Source organism: Orcinus orca, chromosome 14 (assembly GCF_937001465.1).
Source record: "Orcinus orca chromosome 14, mOrcOrc1.1, whole genome shotgun sequence".
Classification (NCBI taxonomy): Eukaryota; Metazoa; Chordata; class Mammalia; order Artiodactyla; family Delphinidae; genus Orcinus; species Orcinus orca.
This window is the reverse complement of record NC_064572.1, coordinates 60275410-60290301: the sequence shown is the minus strand read 5'-3', so window position 1 is coordinate 60290301 and position 14892 is coordinate 60275410. Positions and strand designations below refer to the sequence as shown.

Here is a 14892-nt window from a genome sequence, read left to right as displayed (position 1 = left end):
AGAAATTTCAGTGCTTTCCCTAACCATTTTCATTGTTTTCTGGTTTATTCTCTTAGTGTTTTCTTTGTGTTTCTTTTTGTAAAAACAAATTATTGTGTATATGTGTGTATATTTTTATTTCCTCTTCTTCCTTACACAAGTGCTTTATACACTGCTCTGTAACTTTTCTCACTCAACAGCAGATCCTGGAAATCACTCATATCAGTTCGTAAAGTGTTTCTTCCCTCCCTCCCTTCTCTCATTTTTAATAACTGCATAGTACTGTGTTGTATGGATGTATAAAAGTTTATTTAACCATCCTCCTATTAATAGACATTTTGGTTGTGTCTAATATTTTGATTAATCTTATGCAAGTATGTTTTATATTTCTGGAGTAATATCTTCAGGATAGATTTTCAGAAGTGAAATTTCTGGTTTAAAGGGTAAATGAAAATGTAATTTTTTTAGATGCTGCCAAATTCTCTTTCATAGTGGTTGCATTATTTATACTTCTACTAGGACTGTGTCAGGATGCTTATCACAGGATTCCGGGTAATATACCAATAAGCTAAATTCCTCCTTGTCTGTTGTTACTCCATAGTAATTCTAAATGGTATTTTCTATACAGTGATTCTAAAATGTGATTTAGGGACCACTTGAAATTTGTGAGGATTTGGGGGTAGTTTCTGTCAAATATAAACATTACTACAAATGTCTGTTGTGGCTTATTTGAAAAAATCATATATATACACACACATATGCCATGTATGATTTTTAAAACTACAGTAGTGTCTTGTCACAGTTTTCCTGTTGGATTTGTTGAGCTATCTTTTTGGTGGCAAGAAAAAGGAAACTATGAAATAGGGTATTTTGAGGATCTTTTGTTTTTCCAGAGTAATCTGCCAGTCAGATCATTTTAAGAACCCCTGTGCTTATGACCTGAAAGAATTTTAGATTCTGCTAACCATTTGTTCTTGTTTTTCTTTTATATCCTGCCCAGGCTCCTGCTTATATTCGGGAATGTGCCAGATTGAACTATTTGGGTTCTAGAACGCAAGCATCAAAGGTAAGAATAGGAAATTGCTCTTAGCCCAAACAAGGAGAGAGCTAGTTAAGATTAGTGGAGTTTTTTTTTTTTTTTTTTTTTGCGGTACGCGGGCCTCTCACTGTTGTGGCCTCTCCTGTTGTGGAGCACAGGCTCCGGACGTGCAGGCTCAGAGGCCATGGCTCATGGGCCTAGCTGCTCCGCGGCATGTGGGATCTTCCCGGATTGGGGCACTAACCCATGTCCCCTGCATCGGCAGGCGGACTGTCAACCACTGCGCCACCAGGGAAGCCCAAATTAGTGGAGTTTTAAAACAAAGTATGAAATCAAAGTAAAGACATAAGAAAATAAAATGTGTTATAGTTGAAAAAAACAGTCTGTAAATAGCAAATGTATTAAATATTTTTAGTTATGAAATTACAGTTTTATGTAATACATTCTTTCAAGTTTGGTGGTAAGGTAACACTCTGAAATGTCTAGAAGACTTGAGACCTTATGAGCTTTAGAAAGCAAATGTGTGATGCTTATTAACAAGATTACATGATTATTGAGTTTTAAAAGTGAGAAGTTTAAAAAAACATCACAAGCACTTTTTGATGATTTTTTTTTTTAGTCTGTCTTGATTAGAAACTTAAGCTGTCATCTTATGCTTTTTTTTCTGCTCCTGTTGGTTTCTACCTCTCATTCAGCAAATATTTGGTGTGACCAGGAAAACAGGATTTTATTTCAGCTAGTTTAACTGGAGTATGGTTTTTCTTAGAGAGTTGTTTTTGTTCCTCTACCACTGCTGTGTAGTTATCACATATTGTCATTTGAGCACCAGCCAAGAACCAGTGTACTTGGTCTCTAAGATGGGTCTGTCACGTTAGTATCTAGATGATTTTTTAGATGATTTTAAACTTATAGCTTAACTTCAATTTCTTCTTCAATGAAATGGGAGTAATATACTTTCACTGCTTAACTCATAGGATACCAATGAAAATTATGTGAGATTAAAGGATGCTCTGAAAACTGGCCTATTATATAAATGTAATTTTTGGTGACAATATTCTAAATGAATTTAGGTTTTCTGGGCAGGTCATGGAAGTGGGCTGTTGATATAGTCTATAATTGTAGGTTTCTCTTTATCTGATGATAGTATTTAGATTTTTCTCGTTCCTACATGTAAGAGTATACCATGTTTCCCACATCTCCCCTTTTTTTGTTCCAGTGTGGTGGGAATCTGGAAACAAACCTGGCAGGATATATTAATTCACTTTTCTTTTAAATTTTCCATAGGATGATCTTGATCTGATAGCTTCGTGTCATACCAGCTCCTTCCAAGTGACAAGATCTCAGAAATGGAACCAGCGAGATTCCTGCCTTCATCAGGAGGAGACCCAGCAGCGTACGGGAGAGGCACTAAGAGAATTGTTCCAACATGTTCACAATATGCCAGAGTCGGCAAAGAAGAAACAGCTTATCAGACAGGTGCCGAAGGCAGGGAGACAGTGACGGGGCTTTAGGAATTGATTTTTGCTTGTAGAATCACTAGGGAATATTATTAAGAATTTCATTTAATTTTTGTCTCTTACTGGTCCAAGCTTTGGTTTAGCCAAGAAAGCGAACTTGTCTATGGAACCTCAGTGGTGATCTCTGTACTATTGCCCCACTAGAGAAAGGGGTGGAGGCTCTTGGATTTCTAGAGTAAGCAGAAGGATCCAATGTGGTTAGTTTCTCTAATTTGGTCATGTATGACATTTATACCCTTCATATTTTCTTGACAAAGAACTTAATCTTGCTGAATTTCAATTTTCTTGTTTGTAAAATGGTAATTGGAATGCCCATGTTTCATGGTTGTAAAGATTAGAAAGAATCTATGTAAAGTGGCTGCCATAGCAGAGAAAAAGTGGTAGTTCTTACTAGTGACATTGTTTGCAGTTAGAAAACACTAAATCAAGGGCCTAGTGTGATACTAGAAATAGGAATTCTAGTGGCTGAGTTTGTTTTTTTTGGAGCTATGGGAGCAAAATTAGGTCTCTCATTTGCTATCTTGAGACTCAAAGTATAGCTTGAGTAAATATTGATGACTTGGTTAGTTTCTTTCTCAGGAAAATTATTTTGTCTCAGCCCCTCTTGAATTTTAGCTAAACAGGCAAAGTCAGCCTCTTTACTTCTTATTCGACTGGAAACTTCTTGAGGGATGTCTGTGTTTTTATTTATTTTTTTATATCTAACCTCAAGCATGGGGCCAGACAGAAACAAGTGCTTAGAAATGTTGAACTGAGCTGTTCTTAACAATTGACAAAGTCCTTTAGGAGAAATTTTCTGTCACTCTCTTTGTTTTGTTTTTTTAATATTTATTTATTTAGGCTGCACTGGGTCTTAGTTGCAGCATGTGGGCTTCTTAGTTGCGGCATGCATGTGGGATCTAGTTCCCCGACCAGGGATTGAACCTGGGCCCCCTGCATTGGGAGCACGGAGTCTTACCCACTGGACCACCAGGGAATTCCCTTTGTCACTCTCTTTAAAGTTATTTTGAGATCTAGCAAACTGTGCTATGACTGGAATTTTAGAGGGTGTTGGCCAAGTAGTATTACAGATTTAAAGCAGTGTAGTGATTTAATTCTTGGTAGAAACTAAGCCAGTAATTCAGGTAGGACAGGTGTAAATGACTTCCCTCATCAAGAACACTGAGGGTTAAAGATTATACAAAGGAAAAAACATTAGTTTTGCTCTTTTTAGAAAAATAGGAAATTATAGAGAAGGATTAAAAGAAAATAAATCACTCATCCTACCAGTGTTTACATATTGGGTATTTCTTTCAGTCTTTTTCCTGTGGATATATTGGGTTAGACAAAAAAGTTAGTTGGCCAACGCAATATTTTGGAATATGGAAAAATGTGTTTTTCCATACGGAAAAACCTGAACGAACTTTTTGGCCAAGGCACTATTTTGACGTAGTTATGATCATACCATATACTTTCTTTTATTTCTCCCTTTTTCATTAAACATTACAGCCTAAGCATTTTCTCATGCATGCTTACAAACTCCTCACATACATTTAAAATATTGCCATTTATTTTCGAAGAAACTATACTTTTACTGTTCTGGATGATTATACATAATTTATTCTCCATGATTATAAAAATAATGAGTACTCACTACAGAAACATTGAAACCTCCAGAAGAGTGTCAAGAAGAAATTAAAAATCACCTGTTATCATCCAGGATAACCACTGATAACATCTTGGAGTATTTCCTTCTTGTATTTCTTTCCATGAATACATATTTCATATTTTTTTTGTTTATTGAGATCATAATACATATGCAGTTTTTAAAATATCCTACCCTTTTTTTTTTTTGCGGTACGCGGGCCTCTCACTGCTGTGGCCTCTCCCGTTGCAGAGCACAGGCTCCGGACGCGCAGGCTCAGCGGCCATGGCTCACGGGCGCAGCCGCTCCGCGGCATGTAGGATCTTCCCGGACTGGGGCACAAACCCGTGTCTCCTGCATCGGCAGGCGGACTCTCAACCACTGCGCCACTAGGGAAGCCCTATCCTGCCCTTTTCATATAACATTATATCAGAGCATTTTCCATGTCATTAAAAGACTGTAAACATTTTTAATGGTTGCATATATTTTATTATATATAACCTGATATATATATACAGTTTGTCCTCTACTGGACATATTAGGGGAAATTAGGTCATTTTGGGGACTTCCCTGGTCGCACAGTGGTTAAGAATCCGCCTACCAATGGAGGGGACACGGGTTCAATCCCTGGTCTGGGAAGATTCCACATGCCGTGGAGCAACTAAGCCCGTGCACCACAACTACTGAAGTCCACACACCTAGAGCCCGTGCTCTGCAACAAGAGAAGCCACTGCAATGAGAAGGCCGTGCGCTGCAGCGAAGACCCAACACAGCCAAAAATAAATAAATTACAAAAAAAAAGAAATTAGGTCATTTTTTAGTTTATACATATTTGTTCATAAGTATTCTCATTGCAGATTATTTTCTAGAAGTGGCATGACCAAAGGGTATGCGTTTTCTGGAGCTGTTACAGCTACTAGGTTTCTTTTAATATATAGGTCCATCCTTCTTTCCCCTCCTATTTTTCTCCTCCCTAAAAATTGCTGAAGTTTGTTTGAGTAAACTTTTCAATTTGAAATAATTTAGGTTGGGAGAAAAATTGCAAAGAAAGTACAGAATTCCCACATATCCTTCACCTAGTTCCTCCTAATGCTAACGTTGTCAAAACTAATAAATTAACATTAGTACATTACTAGTAACATTACAGACTTTGTTTAGATTTTACCAGTTTTAACACTAATATCCTTTTTCTGTTCTAGGATCCAATACAGATAGCACATTGCATTTAAACACACATAAACCATCCTCTCTCTCTCTTTGCACTTTGTTTGTGAAAGAAACCAGATTCTTTGTCTCCCACAGTCTGGATTTTGCTGATTGCATCCCTGTGGTATTACTTAAGATGTTTCTTAGTCCTCTGTATTTGCTATAAACTGGTAGTTAGATCTAATTCTAGAAGCTTGATCTGATTCCAATTTGATTGTTTTGGGGTGTGTATTATTTTATTTAATTTAATTTACCTTCAGGCTAATTTAATACATTTTGACTTCTTCTTGGTGGCATAATTTTTGCCTTTGTGATTTGCTTGCCAACCTACTAATCCATGTATGTACAGATTCACTTATTCCTGGGCTTTTCTGGGTATTTCCACTTAGCTATTGATTGTCACAGAATGCTATCTCTTGATGGGAGACTACTAACAAAATGTTCTTTATGTTTTCTTCTAGTTTAATAAGCATTCTGAGACCCAAACACCAGGACGAGAACCTTCTACCCTCTGGGTGCAGAAGAGGGCCCGTTCACGGTCCTTCAGTGGCCTTGTTAAGGTAGGTACACTGTGCTGTCATTTTCAGCATTGATCGTGAGAAAATTTAACAGTCTGACTCTTCTTATGCATAAACAGTTTTATTCTGTTCTTTGGGATTCTATGAAGGCTTCACTTGTAAGGGGAAAAGAATAGAATTTGGAAAAGCTTTTATTTTTCAAAGCATTTTTCTGTGTTTCAAATCAGAGAAGGGGCTCTATGATTGGAGAAGTAAGGGATAAAGGAAATAAAGGTCCTTTTGTCTCTTCTGGGGCTGAGGACAGAGTCCTCATCCCTGAGTAGAGAATCTCTTTTGGTTCATGACCTGCTTTGTGCTACATACTTCATTGTGCAATTTGCTAAAGTTATGGAAAAGTGAGAAAGTTGACAGAGACTGGAAATGGATTTTCTAATAGGCTAATGAGTTTTAGGTAACTCAGATTTTTGTGAGCTTAATATTTTGATCAGTTGTTTTGTTCTCTTCCTTTGTCTCAAATTCTTTAAAAATCTTGTTTTTAAAACAAATGCAATATGTACTTCTGTGGTGTTGCTACCATCGCTGTCTGTAGGTTCAATTTATTTGAGTCTTCATTGATGATCTGAACTTGTAGTTAAGGAATATTGCCAGCAGGTGGCAGTAGATAGCTGATTATGGGGTTCAAATTTCCAGGCATAAACAAAGGCAAGGTTCTAACTAGTTAACTTGGAGAGAGATTAGCACTGTTCTGTGTTCTACAGGTTTTCTTTTTAAAATTGTTTAACATTATTAAAATTTATAAATCCAGCAACATTAAGGAGGTCTTTGCTTAAAAGTTGTGCTCTTAAAAAAAAACCTTGTAATATATATATCTGTATATATATATATATATATATATATATGTATATATATGTGTGTGTGTGTATTTTTTAAACTGTAGTTGTTAGCAGTTGCAACTTCATCTTACTCTTAATTTTGGTTGTAGTTATTATCATTAATAGCAGTTTAGAATTCACTCAATCCTATCCACTGGGGCCAGTAGCCTTGGGACATTAGGTTTGCTTGACATCAAACAGAGTGAAAAGGCAACTCACAGAATGAGAGGAAATATTTACAGAATATATATCTTATGAGCGGTTAATATCCAGAATATAAAAAGAACTCTTACAACAACAGCAAAGAAAATCAATCCATATTAAAAAATGCGCAGGGCCTTTTTCAGCCATCTTGGACCCTGTGGAGGCCTGCTGGGAACAGGACTTCTAAAATGACAAATATGTCTGGAAGGCTGTGGTCCAAGGCCATTTTTGCTGGCTATAAGCGGGATCTATGGAACCAGAGGGAGCACACAGCTCTTCTGAAAATGGAAGGTGTATATGCTCGAGATGAAACTGAATTCTATCTAGTCAAGAGATGTGCTTACGTGTACAAAGCAAAGAACAACACAGTAACTCCTGGTGGAAAACCTAACAAAACCAGAGTAATCTGGGAAAAGATAACTCGTGCTCATGGAAACAGTGGCATGGTTTGTGCCAAATTCCAAAGCAACCTTCCTGCTAAGGCCATTGGACACAGAATCCATGTGATGCTGTACCCTTCAAGGATTTAAACTTACTGAAAAGTAAATAAATAAAAGTGTGGATTAAAAAAAAAAATGTGCAGGGACTGCCCTGGTGGTCCAGTGGTTAAGACTCCACGCTTCCACTACAGGGGACATGGGTTTGATCTCTGGTCAGGGAACTGAGATCCCACATGCTGCACAGCATGGCCCAAAAGAAAAAAAAAAAAAAGGCAAAGGATTTAAATAGGCATTTTTCTGAAGAAGATTAAAAAAACGCTCAATATCCCTTATCATTAAGGAACTGCAAATGAAAACCACAATGAGATAACAATTCACACTCACTAGGATGGCTATTATCAACAAAACAGAACATAGCAAGGTAAGGATGTGGAGAAATTGGAACCCTTGTGTACTGTTGGTGGGAATGTTAAATGGTGCAACCACTATGGAAAACAGTATGACAGTTCCTCAAAAACTAAAAATAGAACTACCATATAATCAAGCAATTCCAAGTAAGGATATGAACAGATATTTGTATACATGTTTGTAGTGGCATTATTTACAATCAAAAGGCAAAAGCCACTCAAGTGTTCGTTGATGGATGAATGGATAAACAAAATGTGGTATATATGAACAATGGAACAGTACTCAGCCTTAAAAAAGAAGAAAGTTCCGACACATGCTACAACATAGATTAAGCTTGAGAACATCATGCTAAGTGAAATAAGCCAGTCACAAAAGAACAAATATTGTATTATTCCACTTATATGAGGCACCTACAGTAGTCAAATCCATAGAAACAGAAAGTAGAATGGTGGTTGTCAGGGACTAAGGGTCTGGGGGGAATTGGGATTATTGTTTAATGGGTACAGAGTTTCTGTTTGGGAAGATGAAAAATTTCTGGGATGTGGTGATGGTTGCACAACAATATGACTGTACTTTACACTACTGAACTGTACACCTGAAAATGGTTAAAATGATAAATTTTATGTTATGTATATTTTACCATAATTAAAAAAAATTCCCTTTGCTAGAACCCCAAAAGTGTATTCACCTGCTTAGACGTGGCAAGTAAAATGAGCATCCTTGGTTCATTTTACTTGGAAGTCTGTCATTCCCTCTGACTTCCTGTCATAGAGATGATTGGTAACAAGAAAAGTTACAGTCCAATAAGTGTTTCTCTGTGTGTTAGTCAAACATGTTTCTTTAACTGAAGTTAGATGGGTATAGTTTTCTCTTCATAGTGAGCTCTTCTCCTGCAGTTGGTTCTAGAAGTGTTGCTAATTATTGCTTGAAATGTAAAAATATAGTATCCTTCTTGGCAGCTGCCCTCTTCAGAGCATTTAGAACTTTAGAGTTATAAAAGAGTTTATAATTGTATCAGGAGAAAACATTTTAGAAAAATAATTTTAAACACAATGTTAGCAAGTTTTATAGGACAGAAGGGTAAACTGTTTTCATTATAAATGAAGAGACTTTCAAGCTAATAATAGATGCAGGTTTCTGCTCGATAGCAAAGGAGTAATGAAATTTCTGTTAAAAAATTCACTGGAAGCTGAATTTTAGCTTTTATAGCTAGTCCTGTGGCTCCTGGTATCCCCAGTTCAGCTTACTCTGAGGTGATATCTGACTTGTGAAAGGAAGATGTACTGGCCTTATTTTTCTAGCACTTCTGTGTTTTAGCTGTTTGATTTCTATCCTGCTTTGATACTTTGTTTTTGGCTAGACTTTTTTTCCTCCAAAATTCGTCTCATGTAAATGATTTATTACAGAATATTCCTACTAATATTTATATTTTAAAGTTTAATGTTCTAGTTTTGATATGTTCCTTTTTTTGGAATTCAAATTTATTCTCTAAGGGGAAAAAAGAAAGATTTCTTCAAAGATGGTAGAATTGTCACTGTCAACTGATACAGTAGGTTACATTAGCTTTTAAGCTGTTCAGAGATGAAAGGGCTTTTAGTCTTGCTCTGAATATCAGTATAGTCATGTGACCCTTTTAAGAAGGCCCGTACCCTTTTATGGCTGTACTAGAAACTCTTAGAGAATTTCTCCAAATTTTCCAGTCCTGTGTGAGGAGGACATGGCAGGGAAGCAGAATCTTTGAGTGGACCCAGTGTAAGTGTCTTTTAGTGGGGAGGGGGAGGAGGGGACTCTTAAAAGGTGCCAGAGACAATATGTCTTTAGGGAAAAAATTATACTGGTAGGTAACTGGTGTTTCTTTTATGGCCTCAGGAGCACTGTAATTGGCCTGTATTAGTTGGTTTAAATCAACTATAAAGTTGCTTTTAACATTTCAGCCCTTTAATTTGTTTAAAGAGGAATAGTGAAAGGCAGTGATCTCAGGTTTTTTAGTAACCTGCTTTGACCTCTCTTGTATAAGATGCCTGGGGGAATTTATCAAAGAGCTGAGATTTTTTTTAACCTAAGAAACTATAGTTTTGAAGACCAGTGTAATTATAATATAGATATTGTAGATGTTTATAAATCAAATATTTTCTCTTCCTAAATCAGCGGAAGGTCCTGGGAAATCAGATGATGTCAGAAAAGAAAAACAAGTACGCTACTCCAGAATCTGTAGCCATTGATGAATTGAAGAGAGCCAGCAAAGAAAATATAAATTTAGTAAGATACTATTCTTTGTACTTTCTCTTTGTATGTGTTCATTTATAGAACGGAAGAAAATTAATATACTGTCGTCTGTTTTACTGTGTTTCTTTGGGCCATATTCAACTATGCCTTTTCCCCAGTCTTTTCATTTATGCTGACTTCTTTCTGTAGGTTTTCATTGATTCATTCAACAAACATTTTGAGTTCAAGGAAGATATAGCCAGTCATAAGCAGAAATGACAAATGCAGTGAAATAGCTCCACACACAAAGTGCTGGAGGGAGCAGTTCTTACTGGGAGACTCCACAGGGTGGGTAACATTTGAGCCAGGCCTGCTCGGCACTGCAGTACGTGTGGAGTGGTCCTTCAGGTTATCCCAAGAATGGTTACTTCATTAAGCCAGAAATAAAACAGTTAAGATTAATGAGATCTAAATACGTTGGTAAAACTCTTCATATTGAAATTGAAAAAGTAAATAATTCCTCTGTTAGTAAAGTCTGTCTATAGAAATGACATTAGGACATTTAAGCCACTATAAAATTTTCTTGTCACAGTTATTTTCTGGCTCTCCAGCTGTCATGATGACACCAACAAGACTGAAATGGTCTGAGGGGAAGAAAGAGGGGAAAAAAGGTACTAATTGTACTTATTCTGTGTGTCTTATTAATGTAGTTCCTTTCTGTCTCTAGTCAGTAGCATATTTTGAATTCCCAGTGTGGTATGGTTGTAGTCAGAAGAGATGTAAAAATTATAAGGCTGGGTCCTGCCCTTGAGTTCATTTAGCAGATGGTTATTGAGCAACTGCTCAGCACTGTCCCAGGTGCTGAGGGGCAGAGCTGTGAACACAGACCCACACGGTCCCTGCATTCTTGGACAGATGGGACACGTGAAAAATATCTTAAGAATACTTGTTAAGCAAATTAAAAGCAAGTGTAAACTAACTTGTGAAACCAAGTACAGGAGTGCTGAGAAGATGTTCAGTAAACATGGAATAGTTATGTTCCTTTTCTGCGCAGACTTTAGCTTTGTTTATTCAATAAAGCTTTCCAGATAAACAGCTCATGCTGAAGGACCCTGGAAATCATATCATACAACATGTTTTTGAGGATATTTAGGGTAAAAAGGATTATTTAGTGCTGGGACTGCTGATTGTCGGAGGCTCAGTTGGTGAAGTGCAGTGGCTGCTGTGCTTTCCTCTGAGGAAGCCATGTGGCTAACTGGAAAGGCCAGGGGATTTGTAGTTAGACCTAATTTGAGGCATCATTCCTCTGGCCTGGGAAAACCACTCATTCTCAGCCTACTTCTTCCTCTGCAAATGGGGATAATAGTTATATCTACTTCCCAGATTTCTTATGAGGCTCAATTGAAATTATGTTTTGGAAGCACATTGTGATTGTTAAAGCATTAACAAGTAGTAGTAATTGTTACTGAAGAAAACTGGGTGAGACTTGGTCTTGTTTTATAAGGCTTGTGTTGCAGATGAAGCGATCTCTGGTCTGATATGCTCATTTTACCAGAGATATGAGCATAATTACTATTTGAGACATCAGCAATAGAAAGAGAACACAAGCCCAATCCTTATAGATAAATCTTTATTCTTTTCTAGGAAGTTAGATTTCAGTATGGTCTTCTTACTTATCCTTGAATGAATTATCTGAACTCTCTTTTCTTTCCTTGTTGCCTCTGGCTTCTAGGCTGGGCTGTCTGATTGAGGTAAGTTTGGCGTTTGGATTCTGTGTCTAAATATTTCTACCTGTATCTTCATAAGTCAAAACCAAGCATAAGTAATTTTTATTTTTGGCTGCGTTGGGTGTTCGTTGCAGTGCGCAGGCTTCTCATTGCAGTGGCTTCTCTTGTTGCGGAGCACGGGCTTTAGGCACATGGGCTCAGTAGTTGTGGCGCACAGGCTTAGTTGCTCTGCGGCATGTGGGATCTTCCCGGACCAGGGCTCAAATCTGTGTCTCCTGCATTGGCAGGCGGATTCTTAACCACTGAACCACCAGGGAAGTCCCAGCATAAGTTATTTTTGAAGGATACATTGTATCAATTACACCTTTTCTTGCTTTCATTTTTGAAGATAATCAAGAAATGTCTTCCTATGTCGACAGCTCTACTTTTGGAAGAAAGAAATGCATTAAAAAAATAAGTCAGGACTTCCCTGGTGGTGCAGTGGTTGAGAATCCGCCTGCCAATGCAGGGAACACGGGTTTGAGCCCTGGTCTGGGAAGATCCCACATACCGCAGAGCAACTAAGACCGTGTGCCACAACTACTGAGCCTGTGTGCCACGACTACTGAGCCCGCGTGCCTAGAGCCCATGCTCTGCAACAAACCACCACAATGAGAAGCCTGTGCACTGCAACGAAGAGTAGCCGCTGCTTGCTTGCAACTAGAGAAAGCCCGCGCGCAGCAACAAAGACCCAACGCAGCCAAAAAAAAAAAAAAAAAAGTCAGTTTAATATTTTACCAAGACGTTTTAGAGCAGGATTCTTCCTGTTAACTGTGGACTTCCTAAGGGCTCTAATAAAGTTCCTGGTATCGTTGATGGAATTTTATGCGTAGGTGCATATGTACATTTTTCTGGAGGAGAGATTATATAGTTTTTATAAGATTCTTAAAAATGTTAGTGATTCAGAAAAGTGGAGGCCCACAGATAATGAATGACCTCCCACTGGATTAAGCAGTGGCATTTTCACATTACCCTCTCCCTGCTCACTTCCTCTAACTAGGAACACCTGTGGCTGTCATGACTTCACACTATTCTCCTTCTCCTCCTTCCTCTTTTTTTTCATCTCTGCAGTGCTTTACTATTGTCTGCCTCCCCCTCCACCTCTTCATGTTTTTCAGTGCTCTGTCTTAAATTCTCTGCTTGTTCCTGCTCTTGCTTGTCCCCCTCTTAGCAGTTTGGTCTCCTTCTGCAGCTCAGTTCTGTTCTCTGTTTGATATCTGCTCCCAAGCCTGCACCTCCAGATCTGAACTCTGTTCAGTCTCCAAGCCCCCAGATCCAAGTGCCTGCCATCTATTTGTTTTACATAAAGAATACAATCCAAGATTTTTTTGATGGTGATTTTATAAAAAGAGCAAGTATTTTTTTAAAAAAATTATTTATTTTATTTATTTATTTTTGGCTGTGTTGGGTCTTCCTTGCTGTGCACAGGCTTTCTTTAATTGCGGCGAGCGGGGGCTACTCTTCGTTGTGGTGCGTGGGCTTCTCATTGTGGTGGCTTCTCTTGTTGCAGAGCATGGGCTCTAGGCACGTAGGCTTCAGTAGTTGCAGTACGTGGGCTCAATAGTTGTGGGTCACGGGCTCTAGAGCGCAGGCTCAGTAGTTGTGGTGCACGGGCTTAGTTGCTCTGCGGCATGTGGGATCTTCCTGGACCAGGGCTCGAACCCGTGTCCCCTGCATTGGCAGGCGGATTCTCAACCACTGCGCCACCAGGAAAGCCCAGGAACAAGTATTTTTTGAAGAAGATAATGCAATTTTATTATCATCAATAGTGTACTCCCAAAGACATTTATTTCGCATGGGGTTTCTCAACTGGCACTATCGACATTTTATGTCAGATAATTCTTTGTTGTGGGGAGCTGTCCTGTGCATTGTATGATATTTAGCATCCCTGGTCTCTACCCACTAGATGCCAGTAGCACCCTTCCTCCAATTGTGACAACCCAAAATGCCTCCAGACATTTCCAAATGTCCCCTTCATGGGAGGGGGCAAAATCACTCCCTGATGAGAACTGCTGATTCAGCACCTACTTATTAATGGGCATTATTTTCAGCAGTCAGAATCTTACCCATTGTTCAAAGCCCAGCCTAAACCCTACCTCGTCTTCAAAACCTTCTTTGGCTAACCCAGACAGATATAGCTTTTCCTTTGAACTCTTATTGACATTACTAAAATGTTGACATTTAATGTGATTTATCATAGATATTTGCTTCACATGTATTGTCTTATCGCTGTAGCTAGTTTCTCTTCTGGAAGACAAAGGCCAGACTTAATATATCCGTGGCCCCCGTCTTCTTCTCTTCCCCCCAGTAATGACTGCCTTGCATCTAGTAGGCATTTAGTAAACATTCGCTGGTGAGAGGTGTAGTGGTGGTAAGAACATGAGCTTTGCATTCAGTTAAGCTTGGATTCAGTTCCTAGCCTTTTTTTTTAATTAAAAAAATTTTTTTTAAATTAATTAATTTATTTGTTTTTATTTTTGGCTGTGTTGGGTCTTCGTTGCTGTGCGCGGGCTTTCTCTAGTGGTGAGCCAGGGCTATTCTTCATTGCGGTGCACGGGCTTCTCATCATAGTGGCTTCTCTTGTTGCAGAGCATGGGCTCTAGGCACACGGGCTTCAGTACTTGTGGCACGTGGGCTCAGTAGTTGTGGCTTGTGGGCTCTAGAGCGCAGGCTTAGTAGTTGTGGTGCACAGGCTTAGTTGCTCCGCGGTATGTGGGATCTTACCGGACCACGGCTCGAACCCGTGTCCCCTGCACTGGCAGGCGGATTCTTAACCTCAGTTCCCAGCCTTAATAGCTGTATATCTTAGGGCAAGTTTATTTGTGTAGGCTTCACATTCTTCACCTGTAAAATAGCAAGAGCATTACCTCATGCACAGGTTGTTGTGAGGGTAAATGAGGCAATATACATAAAGAACTCAGAGCAACACCTAGCACAAAATATGCACTTAGTACAGGTAGCTGTTACTGCCATTAAGATGATTTAATGAACTGAGATTAGAGCAGGAGGACAAAGTGATGTGTACTTGGTAGAGAGTAAACAATTCTCCCTCAGTTTAGAAAATAATAAGTATAGATTTCTCTAGCTTTTGGGTGGAATGTTTGCAGAAATAAA

At 38.5% G+C, this 14892-nt stretch overlaps 2 protein-coding genes across 3 annotated transcripts in view; both read left to right on the top strand.

Annotated features, from left to right (window-relative positions):
- The window catches only part of ARHGAP19 (Rho GTPase activating protein 19), a 58547-nt gene that overhangs the window by 39310 nt on the left and 4345 nt on the right, over window positions 1–14892 (top strand). For both annotated transcript variants that reach the window (XM_033425693.2, XM_033425694.2), the window contains exons 7-12: window positions 980–1045; window positions 2303–2494; window positions 5827–5925; window positions 9956–10066; window positions 10605–10683; window positions 11745–11763. In XM_033425693.2, coding sequence (XP_033281584.1) covers window positions 980–1045; window positions 2303–2494; window positions 5827–5925; window positions 9956–10066; window positions 10605–10683; window positions 11745–11758 — 561 coding nt within the window. In that variant the 3' untranslated portion in view covers window positions 11759–11763. The remainder of the gene's footprint in view (window positions 1–979; window positions 1046–2302; window positions 2495–5826; window positions 5926–9955; window positions 10067–10604; window positions 10684–11744; window positions 11764–14892) is intronic.
- LOC101289886 (60S ribosomal protein L35a-like) lies at window positions 6880–7535 on the top strand. The gene has a single exon (XM_033425695.2). The coding sequence runs from the start codon at window positions 7148–7150 to the stop codon at window positions 7487–7489; it is 342 nt and encodes a 113-aa protein (XP_033281586.1). The 5' UTR covers window positions 6880–7147; the 3' UTR covers window positions 7490–7535.